Source organism: Staurois parvus, unplaced genomic scaffold (genome assembly GCF_062004578.1).
Source record: "Staurois parvus isolate SC_StPar_1 unplaced genomic scaffold, SC_StPar_1.0 ptg000145l, whole genome shotgun sequence".
In the NCBI taxonomy this organism is placed as follows: Eukaryota; Metazoa; Chordata; class Amphibia; order Anura; family Ranidae; genus Staurois; species Staurois parvus.
The window spans coordinates 11,482,067-11,503,674 of NW_028317941.1; the positions used below are offsets into that span (position 1 = coordinate 11,482,067).

General features: G+C 36.6%; 1 protein-coding gene across 1 annotated transcript in view; it reads right to left on the minus strand.

Annotated features, from left to right (window-relative positions):
- Positions 1-21,608, minus strand: part of IL1RAPL1 (interleukin 1 receptor accessory protein like 1) — a 1,773,934-nt gene that overhangs the window by 670,072 nt on the left and 1,082,254 nt on the right. The window contains exon 4 of the mRNA XM_089673890.1: positions 13,269-13,455. Within this exon, the coding sequence (XP_089530016.1) occupies positions 13,269-13,455 (187 nt within the window). The remainder of the gene's footprint in view (positions 1-13,268; positions 13,456-21,608) is intronic.

The following is a 21,608-nucleotide window of genomic DNA, read 5'->3' on the forward strand; positions in this document are numbered from 1 at the left end:
TGATCACAGTTTAATTATTACAATCATTTATTGCTTTCATGTGTTAGAATTTTTCACAAGATTGTTAATACACAGTATTTATACACCATGTTTTCTATGATATTAGTTTTAATATATATTTTTTGATCACTATGACCACTTGATTTATATTCATCTCACGGGGTGTATTGTATGTTTTATATATACTTAGAAATTTTTTGATTAGTATTTTTTACGTTTTATGAGTAGCGCCACATTTTGTGATTTTTATAACTACAGTATTAATGCTATTCTCTCTATATGCTGTTTGTTTAGTTTTCCCAATCATTTCCCTAAAGCAGCTATTACACTTGTAATACTTACTTTATCCTTTACTATGGTAGGCTTGAGGCCTTCTCTTCTTTTTGATGTAAGACCCTGACTGTCTTCATATATAATGCAGAACTATTTGCCCTGCATTGCAATTTATGATGTCAGCATGTGCACCCCAGCTGGAGCACCCTAGAAAGAGAGGCTTTGTGGGGCTTGTCCCACAGATATAGGGGTCTGCCAGTGCAAGCAGTAAGGTAAGTACTGTAACATTGTTTCTTTTTCCCTAGACTTAATTAGCATTTTATTTTTTGTTTAATTCTCAGGGCTGAGCAATCATTCTGTGTAAAGTTCTTAAACTAACAATTTTTTCACATAATACACTACAAAAAGTTTGCTGTTTCTTGCGCAACGACAGAGCCAATTAATCTGAATCAAGATTTGATTGTGCCTAGTGAATTATCTTCACAATGCAACACTGAATAACCTAAATTAAGCTCAATTTTGATTTGAATCATTTGGAATGAGACATTTATCTAACTTACATTTATTACTCAGTTCTGCAATGTGTCCTTCAGTTTAGATTACAGATGATATATTTATCTTTAATTCCCTATAATCTGTGCATTGTAATAGTAATATACACAAGATAGTGTCATAATTCTTTCTCCCCATAGTTAATTGGATTTATGATTAATCATTGCTAATTGCAACTGATATTGTGGCACAGATAATGTGCATATTCTCAAAATATATGTGAAAATAGTTTGGATTTTTGTTTTCCTTAAAACAAATGTTGTTTTATAATGATCATTCCCATTCTAGCACCTTCTATTGACTTCACATGCTTATAGTTTTGACTAGCATTTCCTCTGCTTTTGAACTGGATCTTAAAGGGTTTCTTACTGCATTTACAGGCAATATTATGTGCTCTCTATAAGCTGGATCCGTATCCACACATTTTAACAGTGAAACTATTCCTTTTTATGTTAACAATTATTTTTCAAGCTGAGTATTTGAAATTACCTGCTGCTTTGCAAGAACAAGACGATGGATGTATATTATTATAAGTTGGTCTAGCTTGCTAACTGAGATGCTTAGTTTATTGCATGAAGCTTTTATTGTGTTGCCATTTTTCTTTTTGGATTCTTTGCCCGTTCACACCACATAAATGCAGACCGACAGGAAAAATTCCAGATACATTTCTGCATACGTGCTTACATGCATTTTCAATGCATTTTTGGTGCATTTAAAACCGTTTTTTAAGCATTTCGGTGCGTTTTCCCGTCTTGGTTTTTTTTTTGTTGTTTTTTTTATATATGTTACCAAAGTGGGATTTGACTGTTAGGGGCTGGAGCCCACTGGCTTCCTAACAACCTGTGACTCACCCCTGCTGTGAGGAGCTGGCACCCAACAGCTTCCTAACAACCATGAATCATCTCTGAATGTAAACAGAAGAGCCAATAGAAACACATTTTATTAAAAAGCAAAGAAAGTTTTTTTTTTTTTTTAACTTGCCAGGTTGATTTATGCAGATTACAACACATCCCTTTGATCTGCTGATGAATGAAACAGAGTAAATGCAAAAGTAATATTATTACTTTGTGTCTCTCTGTCTGGTGTCTGAACAGTATTTATAAACACTGTAGCAGATGGTCAATTTTTTACAACATCAGCTGTAACTTTGTTATATTTACACTCCACTCCAAGCCGTTATTTTGAATTGCTGGCAAATGTGTATGTGTGGAGGGACAGCAGAGGGACAAAAGGGCTAGGCATAGTACATGCGTTGTAAACTTCAATCAACTCTTTTTGGACATGTGTAGCTTTCCCAAGGTCTACAGCTGGTTTAAAAACATGTACTGTCACTTTAGAATTGTACTGTCACTACAAGAATTAAGAGACTGCAAATGATACAGCAAACTTGTCTAACAGCAGGATATTCTAATCTGGATAATACTGTGATAGAGGTGATTTTTGTGCACACTGATTGCTTTTAGTTTTTTTTTTCCTCTTTCAAAACATGCAAATAAAAAGCCAGCTGCTTGAACATATTGGCAACAAAAACAATCCTCTGCTTAGATCACCCCTAAACTTTAAAAAAATACCTTATTAACATAAAATTAAAGTAAAAAAATGAAATGCAAATCCTAAAACTTAAAAAAAAAAATGCTGTTTAACTTAAAAAATGTTACAAAAGGCCTCTGCAAAATACATGTAAACCCCAAAATTAAACCCCCTGAAACAAATTCATATGGAAAGTCACACAGCAAAAAAGCAGTTAAATTAAATCTAAAATACAAGTCCTTTCAACTTAAAATTAAACAACATAACCCAAAATTAAATGAAAACCCTGATATACTGCCCCTTAAAACGATAGCCAATTTTTTAAAAAAGTAAACCTTGCAGCAATAAAAAAGGTTGCTATAGACAGGACAGCAGTTAAACATACCCACAAAGCTTAAATCAACAGCAACATAAAATTAAAGATAAATAAACTCACAATAAGAACAAAAAGGCAGGAAAAGGGTTTATTGTCCAAAGAGATAGCAATCGGAAATAAAATAACATTTCCTAACTGACCCTAATCTTACTTTATTCAGGTCATAGGTTCCCTATCCTTTTCCTGCAATAGATTTCAATACACCTACACGATGAGTGTTCAAGCCCACCCTTTTATTTTGCAAGGGGGGGGGTAGCACATAACAAATCCCCTAATTATTGTCTTCTAAGCTAGCTGACCCAAATTTAGCAGGGCTAAAAACAAGGCAGGATTTGCCTATAACCCAAGGTAGAACTGAAACTGAATCTAATTTCTAATGACTAGTAATATAATGGGGTTGATTTACTAAAACTGGAGCATGCAAAATCTGTTGCAGCTGTACAGTCAGTTTCTAACTTCAGATTGTTCATTTAAGCTTTGACAAAATTAAAATTGAAGATGATTGGTTTCTATGCAGAGCGGCACCACATTGTGAAATTTCCAGTGTTTGTAAATCTACCCTATTGTGTTTCTAAAGTGGCCCATTTGTAGTGGCCAATCTGTTGCTTGTTTTATTTTACCAACTGCACTTATATAGGAGGAACCTGATTTTTATTCATAATGACACAAATTTTTTTTCATTCCAGTTCTAAAAGTCATCTCTTATAAATCCTCATGCCAGAAAGTCTACAGTATTGCCTTATATTAGGAAAAAGGTATTTCCAACAATTGCTATCCACTTCTCGTCTTTTGCATTAAAAGGAAACTTTTTTTGACTAGATTCTGCTGCATAGCAAACTTAAGAGGTATGAATCCATTTAAACTGTGAAATGGCTTGGGAGTTTATCTCTCACAGGCAATATAAAAGTGTTATATTTTAGTTAGTATTTCTCTTGCACTTTTGCTATATTACAACACACTAGTTTCATGTGCCACACTTAATGGAAAAGTACTACAAGTGAGTCACTTCAATGTGACACAGTTCAGCTAATACCCTATATACAAAGTTGCTAGATCATGAAAAATACGAATAGATGAGCATTCATTTCACTCCTACTATATTAAGATTCAAGTGATGATAAAAATGATTACAATTGAATGGTTATGGCAAATTCATTTTCAGAATTTAGCAGTAGAAATATGTATTTCGTGAATACCTGCTGTCATTTTTTTTTCTTAAATATCTAATATGTACAGGTTAAATGCACAAAACCCACTTAAACCCTTACTATGTATTATTGTAGTGCAATTAGACTGCATATACAGGAATAAATATGAAGCTCTTTTCCTTTTTTAACTACTAATTGATGTAAAAAGAGGTACAACTATTCAGTGTTCCTACTTAGTTACATATAATAATAAATAGCAAGGGTTCATTTGGGTTAGAAATCATTACTGACCCTTTCCTTGATCCACTGTCTTGATTTGTGTTATTATTCTTTTCCTTTCCAATAGTACAATAACATAACATGATCAGCTTGATAGCTCTCATCAGGGCATGGGCATTAAACAGAATTACTGCCTCTGCACCACCCACATGTGAATTGAGCATAGGCTCATGTGGATGTGTAGCCCTGAATACACTGGCCATTTAATTCTCAAATGATGTTCCTCCGCCCCTCTGGCATAGATGCTCCTAGCAGAAACAGCCACGGGATGGTAGACCAATAGACGTGGTGTACAGTTTGCAATGTTACAACATTTAAGGTATGTTTTTTTTTTATTATTAACATGGCAATGCTAGCCTTTTATTAAGAACAGATTTATTTCTTGGAGAAAGTTATTATATACTAAGTGAAATTTACACTGGGTTTATGGCAACAGATCTACCAGCCACTCATTACCAGGTCCTTAACCTGGGAAGACATTAGATTTGGCAGTAATTGAAAATGTCTTCTTCTTTCTCCTCGATCCCCATAACATAATAGCAGCATAATAATGGCCAATTGATAATAACTAATTCATTCATTCATAATTTATAGTTGTTTTTCTTCCTTTAGGCTCAGAATACTTAAAGTGGATTACTAAAGGATTTATGTTTGCTCTCTCATTCCTCTATCTGCATGAGTCACTTCTAACAGCCTATGCCAACACCAGACATTCCGAGGAATCAGCCTCACCCCAGATGATAGACAGCCTGAGCTTTATATGTTCCCTTATGAGACTGCATTCCTTCCACTCAGATCTCAGCTTATACTCAGCTCCCTGCACTATTCTGTGCTGCATGTGTGTGATGTATGTGATATCAGATCCCCATTTTCTGACTTCTGGAGTTCAGAAATGCTCTCTACATTCTGTATTTTCAATGGCTATAGAGGAGAAAGGGCTTCAGATTAACAGATACATTTTATGTAGGGGAACATCTTTAATCTGTGTATCACTTGAGGCTAGTCACTTCTATTGGTGTATATAATGGTTTTCAGCTACTATTAGTCACACTTTTGTTATACATTATAAATAGAGATGAGTAAACCATCAAAAATTTGCTTCTCCATAATCACTCTTTAAAGTGTGTGAAAAAAGGAAGAAAAAGAGAGGAAAAATGGGTAAAACTTCAAACCTTAAGTTTATAAATAAGGCTTTTAGAATAGATTGATTATCTTTTCTAGAGGTAAGACCAGGTTTGTTTGTTAATGTTTTTGAAAGAGACCTAGATTTAATCCTGCTAGTCTTGTGATTCTCTTTAGAAGAAGCTAAGTTATACTACAATCAGCACTGGGAATGACAAATCACCAAATTGACTACTGCACTCTGCTTCATTCATTCTATTCCACCATTGTCCTTTTTACCTTTTTTTTAATAAAAAAGGGTTGGGCTTCATGTTTGAATTGAACATAAGTTCAACTCGAACATGGGCTGTTCGTGTGTTTGGCAAAAACACAAACTGAAAGGGCTCGTCTGCCACGCCCCACAATGCACTGTGCCTTTCAACGGTCTGGTTCACCTGCCGCACCCCACAATGCACTGTGCCCTGGCAGTGCATTGGGATTGGCCTAAGCAATCTACCTGACTACAGGTCAGGTGCAATGTGTAGGCCAATCACAAGGCAGGGTGGCAGTGGCAGTGGCAGCAGGTATTGTGATTGACATTGGGTCTACTTTGGGGTACTTTATTTACTTTTGTTTTTAATAAAGGACTTGCCAAAGACTGTGTCCTCTCATTTTTGCATTACACTTTTTTTTGTGAACAGGTAAGGGTACCATGTACCCCATACTCATTCACATTGGGGGCCAGGATCTGGGGTCCCCTTGTTAAAGGGGGATTCCAGATTCCAATAATCCCCCAGCCCACAGAACCCCACAACCACTGGCCACAGTTGTTGGGAAGAGGCCCTTGTCTCGGGGTAAAGTTTCAGTACCACAAGCTTACCATGCGGCGCTGCTCCGGGATCTGTTCTTTACTTACCTTGTCCTGCACTCCCACGATGTCCCTCCTGCAGTGTCCCCGGCAATGTCCTCCAGTGTATGCCGGCATCTGTCATCTAGGTTCCGTCCCCTGCGAGCGTCGGGACGTACGGGGACGGAACGGCGGGAAATTTAAAAATGACAAAAAGTGACATTCACTAAATTCACTAAAATCACATAGTAAAATGTTACTGTATCAAACCATTTCACATACATTTTGTCCCTAGTGCTTTGTCCTGCGCCCTACCTGCATTTTTACTGTTCTTTCTGCCTGGAAACTGAGAAATGTCCATGGTGTCCAAAAAGCGTCCCTTTAGGTCAAAAGTGGTTTTAGACCAGCTAGAGAACAGCGATAGTAAATTAGAACCACTTGCAGAATTGAGTGATAATGATTTGTGGGGAAATTCGTCATCAGACAATGAAAACGATTTTGCGACTTTGGTCAGTGATGTGCGAACTTTGTGCTATATTTCAAATTTCAGTGTTTTTTGTTTGATTATATTATTGAATTAAATTTATTATTATATTATTATTTTTTATGAGTATTTATTAAATTATAATTTATGATTTTGTGTTTCAAATTGTAACATACCCGGGATGTTTACTAGACTCTTGTTCGAACAGATTTCAGTGAGTTATTCCTAAAAATTACTGGCCTACAATAAAAAAAATACATATTTCCATGCAAAAAAATGTACCGCTTTGAGCACAGAAATATGGACATAATCAGACCGCTAGGGAGGTTAAAGAGTAGTGTGAATACAAAAGTGGGCCCTCTTTTCAAATATGCAGCACAATGTTAATGTACACCAGTCTCTTGAGAAGGCATATTATTAAAATTGAGGACCCAGTAGTGGACCTCTGATGTGGAGATAGCAGCCCAAATGCATGGTGTGCCTTTTGAAAATCCAAAGGCCTGCTTAAAACATGAGGATTTCTTTGTATTCTCTCACTTAAAAATAGTATTTCTATAGCAAGAGTGTTGAGGACATGTAAGCTTTCAGCTTTGACAGTATCAACCAATGTGTCTTGTAGTATTAAGAAGGTGCTTAAAAAGTAGTGTGCACATTTCTCTACTAAATATTGATATAAAAATGTATACCAAAATCATAGTCTGTAGATTATCAGATATACTTTCTAACCTAATTCAACTTGATCAATTAGGTTTTACAAAAGGCAGACAAACATCTGATGCCACCCAAAGACTAATTAATACAATTCATCATGCTGAATCCAAAAAGATCAAGTCATTATTACTTGCTCTGGATGCCGATAAGCCATTTAATAGGATACATTGGTCTTATATGTTCCAAGTACTTCTCAAGTTTGGATTTTCTTATACCATAATTAACCACTTGCCCCCCTGAGGATTTACCCCCTTCCTGACCAGCCCATTTTTTTTCGTTACAGCGTTGTGTTACTTTAACTGACAATTGCACGGTCATGCAACACTGCACCCAAATTAAATTTAAGTCCTTTTTTTCCCACAAATTGAGCTTTCTTTTGGTGGTATTTGATCACATGTGCAGTTTTTATTTTTTGCACTATAAAAAAATGACAATTTTGAGAAAAAAACTAAATTTTTTACTTTTTGCTATTAAACATGACCAGTAAAAAAATTGAAAAAAATCAAATTTCATCATAAATTTACACCAAAATGTATTCTGCTACATGTCTTTACTAAAAAAAAAATCCCAATGCGTGTAAATTAATTGGTTTACGTGAAAGTTATAGTATGTACAAATGGCGCTATATCGGGACTGGGGGACTGCGGTGGACATTCTGACACTGGGGGGAACTGACTTGGTGTCACTGACAGGGGTGGACTGACAACTCATGGGGCCCCTGGGCAATAGGGGATCATGGGGCCCCTGTGTTCTTGCCCAAACTCAAAAAAGCCTATGAAAGGTACCAGGGGCATCTCATGGGGCCCCCTACTGACCCCGGGCCCTCGGGCAGTGCCCGAGTTTCCAGATGGTCAGTCCGCCCCTGGTCACTAACATTCCCAGTGATAGCAATACAGTGATCAGTGCTAAAAAAAAAGCACTGACACTGTACTAATGGCACTGGGCAGGAAGGAGTTAACATGAGGGGTGATCAAAGGGTTACTGTGTGCAGGGAGTGTTATATTAGGGTGGAAAAATCAGTGTGCTTCACTGTAATCACACTGTGCAGAGCCATCCAGAGCAGTGTGCCCAAGCTGAAAGGGAGGAGGACTGTTAGTAAACAAAACAGTCCTCCTCCCCATCAGAGATCTTCGGAAATCACCAGGCGCCTGTGCGTACTTACCGTCCGGGACACAGTGATTGACAGCTGTGGCCGCGAATGGCGCCCCCTACCCAGAAATGCAAAGTCACGTAAATATGCGTGATATTGCGCACCCGTGCCACCCTGTAGCAGTATTGCTGCTAAAGGCGGCGCAGAAAGAGTTAATGCAATTTTGGCACTTTACTCGAATCTTTCAGCCAAAGTATATGTCTCTAATATGTTATCAAAATAATTTTCAGTTACTAATGATACCAGACAAGGATGCCCATTATCCCCACTAATCTTAATAAATCGAACCCCTTGCAGGAAACATTGGAACCAATCCAGACATCTGTGGCTTTCTCATAGGTAAGAAACAACATAAAATAACACTTTTCGCTGATGATATCATTCTTATGTTAACTAATCTTGAAACTTCTTTAGCGGCTACTCAACAAATTCTCACACAATTTGGCAATATTTATTATTATAAAATAAATGCATCTAAATTTAGCATCCTCAATATAGGTGTTAACCATGCCCAAAAAAGCCGGCCTACAATCTGAGTTTCCATGGAATAACACTAACAAGTAAAACCTCTGATCTACTAGTTTAAACTACTATAATATTATATTAAAAATTCAAACTAACCTCACTGAAATGGCCAAACATGAACTATCTTGGTCTGGCTGACTAGCAGTATTTAAAATGTTCATATTACCACAGATTTTATATTTTTTTAGAATACTCCCAATTCTGGTCACACTGTCATACTTAATGAATTTACAATTTTTACTTGAAAAATTGTCTGGCATAATAGTAAACCCAGATGCTCACATAATATAATTATTAAATATAAAATGATTGGTGGAATAGGATTTGTCGATATCAGAGACTACTATAGGGCATAATTATTAGACCAACTCAAATATTGGTTTATCTCCACAATTTATGCATTGTGGTATGATTTTGAAAGAACTCTAATCCCTACTAATGACTTACATGCTGTTTTATTTTCCAATGCATGGCAACATACTCCTACCCATCATCTAACACTAACAATCCAAGCTTCGATAGATGCATGGAGATATATGTGTACCATACCAATAGAAAGTTCCCAAACACACTCTTCGTATACTTATCACATCTCTAAAAACTGTACTACCTAATATCTTTATATATAACTGGGAACTTAACGGTATATCTATATAACAAGATATTTATATAAATTATGACATAAATCATATTGAGGAACTTATGAGAGAGTTTAACCTTCTTCCTTCTGAGAAACAAACATATCAACGCATTAGTAATTATTTATCCATACACCTGCCTAAAACAATAACTATACCCAAAATATCTTCACAGTTTTACTGTTCCACTACCCCTAAATTGCAGAGCATAACATTATTGTTATAATCTTCTCCAAAACAAATTAGAGTTCAATAAATCTACTCTTCTTATTACATGGGAAACTGAATTAGAAACTAACTTTTCTTCTAAACAATGGTTATCTGCCTTTCCAGCTGTATTCTCAGCTACTCTTTGTGTTACCTTATGGGAGTTAACACAAATATTTCCATAAAATGGTATGTAACTCCACACCAAATAGCTAAATTTTCAGCACAGCATAGTCCTCGGTGATGGAGGGGATGTGGATAAACAGGCACATTATTTCACATATTGTGGACGTGTAAAAATATCCAGATGATATCAGAAATGACTGAAATACTAAAACAGCCAAATCATCCTCTAGCTATTTTAAACATAAATATAGATTCATATCCAAATCAGTATTGTACATTGGTGACACATATTCCCTTAGCATCCAGCCTTACTATTGCCAGACACAGAAAGAAAGATTTAGTTTTTACTATGAAAGAAGTATTTGAAATAGTCCAAAATCATTATATTTACAAAAGATCCTTGGCTTATTTAAATATCAACATTATTATGTTTGATAGATCCCGGACACTCTGGTCTAATTGTTTTAAAAACTACAATTTATGACATTAAGGGCAAATCTCACACTTTGTATACAACTTAAACTGGTATTTTTGAAATAATGAGCAGATTTATGTTACAACATGATTACTACAGAAGTTTTTTCTTTTTTATAAATGTTTAGACCTTTTATGGTCTCTTTATATCAAATGGATATTATATCTTGCTTATAATGAATGCTAGGTGTTACCTAGTACTTTCTGTTTGTATACTCTCACTGTGAAACAAATAAAGTATTTTTAATTTAATTTTTCTTTCCCATATAATGTGTTTCTGAGATCATTATCATTTGTGATCTTATGATACTAATTGATCTGTTATTTTTCCTTTTCTCTTTTGTTCCTGAATTGTCTCTTATATGGAAAACCAAATAAAGATGTATTGAGAAAAAAAAAAGTACCATGCACACAAAACTGGGCCCTCTTTTCAACTGTCCAGCACAGTGTTGATGAGCACCAGCCTCTTTAAATGGTATTTTATATAAATGGAGGACACAGTAGTGGATCTCTTGATGTGGCGATAGCATCCCAAATGCCTGGTGTGCCTTCTAGAAATCCAAAGGCCCTTGGGGGATTGGAGGAGGATATGGAGGCCATTCTGAGATTTGACTGTTTACCACCATTCTGGAAGCTCTCAGAAATTTAAAAAACTCTTTGGGCAAAAAGCTTGGTTGGCCACTCCAGGCCTTGCACCAATTGACTTAGTAATGCATAGATTGTTATAACTACCTCCGAGCTGCTTACTGGGCCACTGCTCCCCCATGGATGGTCGGATTTGCTACTGTAACATGGAAGAGCGATACTCCCTAATATTTCCATTTTGGAGCTCTTTTAAGGGTTCAGTTTTATCAGTACTGTGCTTACTCTCTCTAAGTGAAACAACACCACATTTTGATTTCATTACTTGGTACACTGGATTGCATATTTTCTTCTATGTTGGTTGTACTGGATTGTATATCTAAAAGTACAATAAACATCTTCTATGATTTAAAAAACAAAGAAGCAACATAAAATGTAAGATGATAATATTTTTATCTGAAATAGTTTAACAATCTATTCATTATGTACAGTGCCTTGAAAAAGTATTCAAACCCCTAGAAATGTTCAACATTTTGTCATGTTAGAACCAAAAACATAATTTATTTCTTTGGGATTTTATGTGATAGACCTACACAAAGAGGTATATAATTATGAAGTGTAAGGAAAATGATAAATGGTTTTCACATTTTTTTACAAATAAATATCTGAAGAATGTGGTGTGCATTTGTATTCATCCCCCTTTACTTTGATACCCCTAATTAAAATCTAGTGGAACCAATTGCCTTCAGAAGTCACTTAATAAGTAAATTGAGTACACATATGAGTAATAAATATAGCTGTTCTGTGAAGCCCTCAGAGGTTTGTTAGAGAACATTAATGAAGATTAATGAACATTAAACAGCATCATGAAGGCCAAGGAACATAACAGAAAGGTCAGGGAAAAAGTTGTGAAGAAGTTTAAAAGAGGGTTAGGTTATGAGAAAATATCCCAAGCTTTGAACATCTCATGGAGCACTGTTCGATTGAAAAAATCCAAAAATGGAAAGAGCATGGCACAACTGCAAACCTGCCAAGACATGGCTGTCCAACTAAACTGACAGGCCGAGCAAGGAAAGCATTAATCAGAGAAGCAGCCAAGAGGCCCATGGTAACTGTGGAGGAGCTGCAGACATCCACAGCTCAGGTGGGTGAATATGTCCACAGAACAACTATTAGTTGTGCACTTCACAAATATGGCCTTTATGGAAGAGTAGCAAGAAGAAAGCCATTGTTGGAAGAAAGCCATAAGATGTCCGTTTGTAGTTTGTGAGAAACCATGTGGGGGACACAGCAAACGTGGAAAAAGGTGCTCTGGTCAGGTGAGAACAAAATTGAACTTTTTTGCCTAAAAGCAAAATGCTATATGTGGCAGAATACTAACACTGCACATCACCCAAAAGACTTGAGACTGGGATGGGGGTTCACCTTCCAGCAGGAAAACAACCATAAACATACAGTCAGAGCTACAATGGAAAGGTTTAAATCAAAACATATTCATGTGGTAGAATGGCCCAAAGTCCAGACCTAAATACAATTGAGAATCTGTGGCAAGACTTGAAAATTGCTGTTCACAGATGCTCTGCATCCAATCTGACAGAACTTGAACTATTTTGCAAAGAAGAATGGGCAAAAATGTCACTCTCTAGATGTGCAAAGCTGGTAGAGACATACCCAAAAAGACTTGCAGCTGTAATTGCAGCGAAAGGTGGTCCTACAAAGTATTGACTAAGGGGGGCTGAATACAAATGCATGCCACACTTTTCAGATATTTATTGTAAAACATTTTGAAAACCATTTATCATTTTCCTTACACTTCACAATTATGTGCCACTTTGTGTTTGTCTATTACATAAAATCCCAATAAAATACATTTACGTTTTTGGTTGTACCGTGACAAAATGTGGAAAATTTCACAAGGTATGAATACTTTTTCAAGGTACGGTAGGTTGCCAAACAATTTGGAGCATAGAAGATACCCATGTATTATATAAGAGGAATAATAAAAATAAATATCTTTATCTATCTATCTATCTATCTATCTATCTTCTTTGGTTATTTCTAATAATAGTAATATTGTTATTAAGAATGATGTGATCTGTATTTAAAAATATAATGACTCGTTCTATAAACAAAGAAAATATATTCTTACTAAAAGGACATACATTTGTTGAGGCATTAAAATACATTCACTAGGCACAAAAGTGCATAATGTTTACGCTGCAGGTTTGGTGCTTATAAGTAACATGAGTAGAGCTTATACTGTACCTTGTACCACTTGATTTCAGGCTCTCTGTATGGCATAATGAAATCTTCTATTTCTGGGCACAAGATCTCTTTGCTTTTGCTCAGCTCAGCTTTTTCAAAGTATTTCATCTTGGAGTTATAACAGAATCCTGTATCGTTGTCCCCTACTGCCAGAGATATAGAAACTTTCATGCAGTAAGTGGAGTTCCTGTAAAAACATAAATAACAGAATCTAAGCCACTTTTAAGTGAACACAGTGTATTCCATATTCCCATTTTACAAGTTAGCATTTGTATTGGTACAAATGTCTGTTATGCCTGAAGGGGTCGAAAGAACATAAGATGAATGTAGCTATGTTATAGCTGGAGAAATAATTCATCCTAAATTTAAAACTATGTGCAATACTGTCAAAATGGTTTACGTGCCATCCTTGGCTATTAATACCTAAGCAACAAGGCTTTGCAAGTGATTACAGCTGTACAAGAACAACGGCCTATTTTTATAACCAACAGATGCAAAGAATTCCAGTGAAACAATGGCATCCGCTTCTGCAAACGAGATTAATTAGCATTAACTAAGATTTTAAAAGGACATAGCATTCATTTGTTTGAGTGGATTAAGAAGTGACTTTCATTTCATAAGTTGGCTTTTGTAGGGCTGGTATATATTACTGTCTCCCTAGGTGACCTTTCAGTTTTTCTATTTTATTCTTTTCCATTTCTTCCCAGCTAACTTAACTTTTATTTTGGATTACTGTCTACCCTTCATCTTTTCTTTGACATTACAATTATCATTGTGCTTTTTTTTCTTTTTAAGCTGAATTTTGATGCCTGAATATACATTTTTAACACTGTTTGTGATCTGCAACAAACAGTCTTATAGACAACAAAAGGCTTAATATTAAGGCAAAAGGTTTAATAACAGGGACTTAAAAGTTGACAATACTTAAAATTAAAAGAAAAAAAATTATATGGAAGCACATGATCCAGTTCACAAAGAAACATCTAGTATACATTTGCTTTTGACATTGCCTTTTACCATGTGATCAGCTGTGTCCAATGATACAGCAGATCACAGGGTAAATGCAGTTGCAGGTTGTCGGCTGCATTTTACTCAAACTGTCACAGGAAAGTACTGCCAATAACTGGCAATTGTCAGAAAACAGATCGGCACTGATCATCAGGGCACTGATGATCAGTGCCCAACAGTGCCACCCACCTGTGCCAAGCAGTGCCACCCACAAGTGCCAAGTAGTGACACCCACAAGTGCCAAGTAGTGCCACCCACAAGTGTCCAGCAGTGTCACCCATCTGTGCCCATCAGTGCCTAGCAGTGCCACCCACCGGTGCCCAGCAGTGCCACCCATCAGTGCAACCAAGCGGTGCTGCCCAGCAGTGCCACCAGTCGGTGACCAGCAGTGCCACCAGCCAGTGCCATCAGTCAGTGCCACCCATCAGTGCCCATCAGTGCTGCACATCATTGTTACCTATCAGTGTTAATCAGTGCCCATCATTTCTGCATATCAGTGCAGCATCATCAGCGCCACATATCAGTGCCGCCTATCAGTGCCGCCTATCAGAGCTGCCGATCAGTGCTACCTGTCAGTGCCCCCTATCAGTGCTGCCTATCCTTGCCACCTCATCAGTGCCGCCTATCAGTGCCCATCAGTGCTGCCTAATAGTGCAGCAGCATCAATGCATATCAGTGAAGGAGAAAAATTACCTGTTTGCAATACACACAAAGAAAACTTTTTTTTTTTCATTTTTTGCTCTTTTTTTGTTTATAGCACAAAAAATAAAACACCCAGTGGCAATTAAATACCACCAAAAGAAAGCTCTATTTGTGTGAAAAAAGTGATACAAATTTCAGATGAGTACAGTGTTGCATGACCACGCAATTGTCATTCAAATTGCAACAGCGCTGAAAGCTGAAAATTGGCCTGGGCAGGAAGGGGGTATTAGTGCCCAGTAGGCAAGTGGTTAAGGATGAAAAGTAAGAATTACAACAGTAAAATGAAACAATAAACATGTGAATTATTTGTGTGCAAGAAACAAGGTAATTTAAAAGCAGATGGTATAATCTGTAAAGCTAGAATGTCACCTGTGAAAATGTCCTGTATGTCCCTGTTCTGGAAATAAATATTTTGCTCCTGAAGAAACTCACAAAACAAGGCTATGTAGTGACTTTTCAAGATGACAGATGTGCCATCCCAAAAATGATATCTTACTTGCAAAGGCTAAAATTACAGATGAATTGTATCAGCTGAACTGCAATGAGGTGGATAATACTGCCAAGGAGGAAAAACTGCATTCACACATGGCACAGACAACTTGAGCACAGAAGTCCAGACATAATAAATAAATTAATTGAGAATGACTATGCAAGTGGAATAAAAATTAGTCCATGTGCTCAAACAATGAAATGCAACATCTGCATAAAAGGAAAATGACAAGAAAAGCCTTTCCAAAGCATAGTAACAGCAGAGCTAAAAAAAAAAACTCTGGAATTACTTCATTCAGATCTTTGTGCTCCAATGGAGAACAGGTATTTTCTCACTTTTATAGATGATTGCTCCAGGTATACTACACTATATCTGTCACACAACAAAAGTGAAGTACCAGAGACACTTGAACAGTATTTGACTGCAAGGGCTGGGACAGTGATAATAATGGGGGATTTTAACTACCCGGAAATTGACTGGAGTAATGGTACTGCAGGAACAGTTAAAGGGCAAACATTTTTAAACCTACTACAGGACAATTTTATGGTACAGTTCATAGAGGCCCCCACTAGGAAAGAAGCTCTGCTGGACCTGGTGATCTCAAACCATGCAGAGCTTATTACAAATCTCCATATAAAAGAACATCTGGGTAGCAGTGACCATAACATGATTTAATTTATTGTTAGCTGTAAACAGCAAGCACATACGGGAAAAATAAAAATGCTCAATTTTAAGAGATCTAATTTTCCAAGGCGGAGAGCTGCTCTCCAAGACTTAGATTGGGAGGGAGTATTGGCATTGATGAACAAAACACAGAAATGGGAGTTCTTCAAAAAGACTGTATGTGAACACACTGCAAAATATATTCTCATGGGCAAGAAGTTTAACCTCCCTAGCGGTATGATTATGTCAGTATTTCTGTGCTCAAAGTGGTACATTGTTTTCAATGGAAATATGTTGTTTTTTTATTGTAGGCCTGTAATTCTTAGGAATAACTCACTGAAATCTGTCTGAACAAGAGTCTAGTAAACATCCCGGGTATGATAAAATTGGAAACACGAAATCATAAATTATAGTATAATAAATAATCATAAAAAATAATAATATAATATTAATAAATTTAATTCAATAATGTAATCAAACAAAAACACTGAAATTTGAAATAGAGCGCCATGTTCGAACGTCACTGATCTCAGTCGCAGAATCGTTTTCAGTGTCTAATGATGAATTTCCCCACTAATCACTATGGCTCAATTCTGAAAGTGGTTCTAATTTACTATCGCTGTTCTCTAGCTGGTCTAAAACTGCTTTTGACCTAAAGGGACGCTTTTTGGATGCCATGGACGTTTCTCAGTTTCCAGGCAGAAAGAACGGTAAAAATACAGGCAGGGCACTGGGCAAAGCACTAGGGACAAAATGTATGTGAAATGGTTTGATACAGTAATGTAATACTATTGGATTTTAGTGTATCATGTGTATGTAAAATTTTTACATTTTTGAATCTCCTGCCGGTTCCATCTCCCATACATCCCAACGCTCGCAGGGAATGGAACCCGGAAGAGGGATGCCGGCATCAGCCGGAGGACATGGCTGGGGATGCAGCAAGAGGACAGTGTGGGACCGCAGGACAAGGTAAGTGATCCAGTGATCCCAGGGCAACGCTGCAGTGTAATCCCGAGTGTAACTCCGGGTTACCGCTTCTGGTACTGAAACGTAACCCCAAGCTACACTCAGGAATACCACCAGAGGGGTTAAAAGGCTAAAAATCAAACCTATGTGGCTTACAGCCAAAGTTAAAAAGCTATAGATAATAAGAAAAGAGCTTTTATTAAATATAAAAATGAAGGAACACTATCATAATTTAAACATTATAAAGAATATAACAGAATACGCAGAACGGAAATAAAGGCCGCAAAAAATGAAAACGAATGACAGATTACAAAAGATAGCAGGACCAACCCCCAAAAATTCTTCAAATATATTAATAGTAAAAAGGTATGGTCCGAGCATGTAGACCCTTTACAAAATAATCTAGAGTGGGTGACTGGGGACAAAGAGAAGGCAAATTTATTAAATACCTTCTTCAGCTCTGTGTATAGAAAGGAGCATGGGGGAGCTCTTGTCCATAATGGGCATGGTATTGAGACAGCTCCAGATGATCCTCATTGGCTCACAGTAGATATGATCCAAAAATATTTAGATAGTATAAAGGTGAATAAAGCACCTGGACCAGATCGCATACACCCACAGGTCCTTAAAGAATTGAGCTCTGTCATTTCAAAGCCATTGTTTCTAATTTTTAGGGACTCTTTAATTACTGGCAAAGTACCACTGGATTGGCGTAAGTCCAATGTGGTGCCAATATTTAAAAAAGGGTCAAAATCTTTACCAAGTAAGTATAGACCTGTTAGTTTGACTTCTATAGTTGGGAAGATACTGGAGAGTTTAATAAAAGACCACATAGATGAGTTCCTGCTGGAAAAAAATATTTTAGCAACAGACAGCATGGATTCATGAAAGACAGAAGCTGGCAAACAAATTTGATTTCTTTTTAGGAGGAGGTGAGCAAAACCTTGAACAGAGGGGTGGCGGTGGATGTGGTATACTTGGATTTTGCAAAATCATTTGACACAGTTCCCCACACAGGGCTAATGTGTAAGGTAAAGTCTACAGGCTAGGAAAAATCTGTATGTAAATAGATAGAAAACTGTCTAAAAGATTGTATTCAGAGAGTGGTGGTTAATGATTCATACTCTGCATGGTCTAGGGTTGTCAGTGGTGTACTCCAAGGTTTAGTGTTGGGACCCTTACTTTAAAATATATTTATAAATGATATAGGGTCTGGGATTAAAAATCCCATTTCAATCTTTGCAGATGACACCAAACTGTGCAGTGGAATAACGTCCTTACAGGATATCTTCAATTTACAAGCCAACCTCAATGCTCTGCTTAATTGGGCAACTATGTGGCAAATAAGGTTTATTGTTGATAAATGGAAAGTTATGCACTTGGGGGCTAAGAATATGCATGCATCATACATACTAGGGGGAGTACAACTGGGGGAATCAATGGTGGAGAAGGATCTGGGAGTTCTGGTAGATCACAAGCTTAATAATGGCATGCAATGCCAAGCTGCAATTTCTAAAGCGAGCAAAATCCTCTCTTGTATTAAAAGAGGTATTCCAGAGAGAGAGATATCATATTACCCCTGGTACAAATCATTAGTAAGACCTCATCTGGAATATGCAGTTCAGTTTTGAGCACCAATTCACAAAAAGAACATTGGGGAACTGGAGAATGTACAGAGAAGGGCAACCAAACTGATAAGAGGCATGGAGGAGCTCAGCTATGAGGAAAGATTAGAGGAACTGAATTTATTCTCTCTTGAGAAGATTAAGGGGGGATATGATCAACATGTATAAATACATCAATGGTTCATATAGTGAACTTGGTGTAGAGCTTTTCAGCCTGAGGTCATCACAGAGGACAAGGGGGCACTCTTTACGTCTGGAGGAAAAGACATTTAATCTCCAAACATGGTAAGGTTTCTTCACAGTGAGAGCTGTGAAAATGTGGAATAGACTCCCTCAAGAGTTGGTTCTGGCCAGCTAAGTGGATTGCTTTAAAAAAATGCCTGTATTCTTTCTAAGATACACAGAATATAACTGGATACTAACATTTATAGGTAAAGTTGATCCAGGGAATATCCGATTGCCTCTCAGGGGATCAGGAAGGAATTTTTTTCCCTGAGGGAGCAAATGATATCATGCTTTGCTGGGTTTATAACTTTTTTTTTAATGGTTGAACTGGATGGATTTTTGTCTTTTTTTCAGCCAGACTAACTATGTATCTATGTAAGTAAGCAACAAGTTTGTCAGAATGCTGCATATATTGCTCACAGACAATGGAACTGAATATACAGGTGATAAAACAAAAGAGATTCTCAGAAACCATGGCATAATATTTCCAACTAGTGTATCTACAAACCAGAACTAAATAGGGTTGCAGAAAGAAAGAACGGTACTCCGTTTGAAAAACCATGCTGTTTGATGCAGAAATGGCAACCACATACTGGAGAGGAGGCAATTATGACTTATGAGGAAACCTCCATATGAACTGTTGAATGAAAAGACCCTCAATTTGAACCATATAGAAATGTTTGGAAGCAAAGCCAATGTGCACATCCCAAAAGAAAAACATACAACATGGGATGCTCATGCAAAGGAAGGTGGGGCACAGTGAATCTCAAAAGGGATACAGAATACTTAATTAAGATACAAACAAGGTAACCATCAGCAGAAGTGTAATTGTCTATGAAACTTCAGTGTGTTCAAAATTCCATGAACTAACACCAGCACTTAAAACTGAAGGAAATTCCACCTCAGTGTCACATGAAGATAAGTCACAAAATGACATAGAAATAGAAATTAATACCGCCAATTCAAATACTGTAAAAGAAGAAACTAGGCTACAAGAGGTTTCAATCAAAAAATCCACCAGAATCAATAAAGACATCCCAGCCAAATCTCTGTTTCTTGCATAGCATTAAAACCAGAGTCAGATTCATGGGATGAGATGCAAAGACTTCCAACCCATAAGAAACAAAAACGGATTAGATGCTTTGACAAAACCACTTACAAGAAACAGATTTATAGAACTGAGATCCAAAGTGGGACTAATATAAGAAGTAGTTGTTGAGTGGGGTGTTGGAATACATTGTATAACCAGTAGATGCAAGTGTTTACAAGTTTGTAGCTGCATCTTTGATAACACTCAATGTCTTTTCTCTATAATAAAGTTTGTGTTTCCTGTTAGCAGAGAAGTAGCAGATAAACACATATGGACTGTGCACTGTCTGTTCTGTAAGACTATCTACGGTAGCTGTAACACAATCTCTCCAAAAAAAGAAAAATAAATAATGGTGATTCTCCCTACTGGGACGCATACAACAATACAAATATGGCAGAGGATCTCACCCTTCCCTACTCTACTTTTGGCTTTATATACACTTTAACTGATTTTTCAAATCACTTACTAACACATTTAAGTTGTTACAATAATGGCTCTGCAAAACATTGCTCAATTGCCATAATTTTTATAATAACACATTATAGATAAAATATTGTCAAAAAACACATATTACGAAGTGATGTCTTTGTCTATACTTTCTACATTATAGTCTTGTATTTTGTAAGCATGAGAAGCTGCAAAACTGCCAAAAGTTTCCTAAGTTCAATTGCTAACAAAACAGCCCCTATAAATGCACCTTGCCATTTAAAGTTTGTCAGGTTCGCTATTTTGTGTTCTGGGACATAAACTGTATCTTGACATGATTAATTTGTACTGCAGACTCTATGTGGTCTGATTCAGAATATGGAAGCTTGGACCCTCTCCATGAGAGCTGCATAAAAGACTGAAATTTTCTCAAACTGTTCTCTAAATTCACCTGACCCCTAATAGGTTGAAAGTGGAACCTGCTGAGAGTAATACAGCATTTTGCTGTACTCCCTCTTATTCTAGAGATCTGTGAACTGACTGCAGATTAACCATAACTCAGAACTGAATGTTCTCATGTTGAATTTAACTTCATTTCTGCTATCCAATTTTATACAAATATCAGATATTCATAATAACTATTGAAACAAAAGAGAAGATGGGGTGACAATGAAAAACTATCTGTGCCTAAATATTCACAGATAATTTATCATTGTCTTTTATTTCAAATACATACACAAGGAAGGTTCACCTGCAGCAAAATCTTTGCAAACATCACATTCAACATATGGAGAGAGAAACAAAGAGAGAGAGAGACAGAAGGATTTGAGGCAGCCTACATCCACAGAAGATCTGTAGTAAGTACTCCAAAATGTTTGGAATGACCTACCTGCCGAGTTCTTTCAAAAACTGTGTGCAAGTGTACCTACAAGAATTGAAGAACTGATGCTGTTTTAAAAATAAAGTGTAATCAAATCAAATTTTAGTTTTGGTTTGGATTTCTCTTCTGTTCAATTACTCACCATTTTGTTAATTGATACAAATAAACTGTTAACAATTTCTAAAAGTGTTCTTAATTTACAGCATTTCTTACACTTATTACACTTATTACATCTTATTACATCTTATTTCTTTGCATGAATATA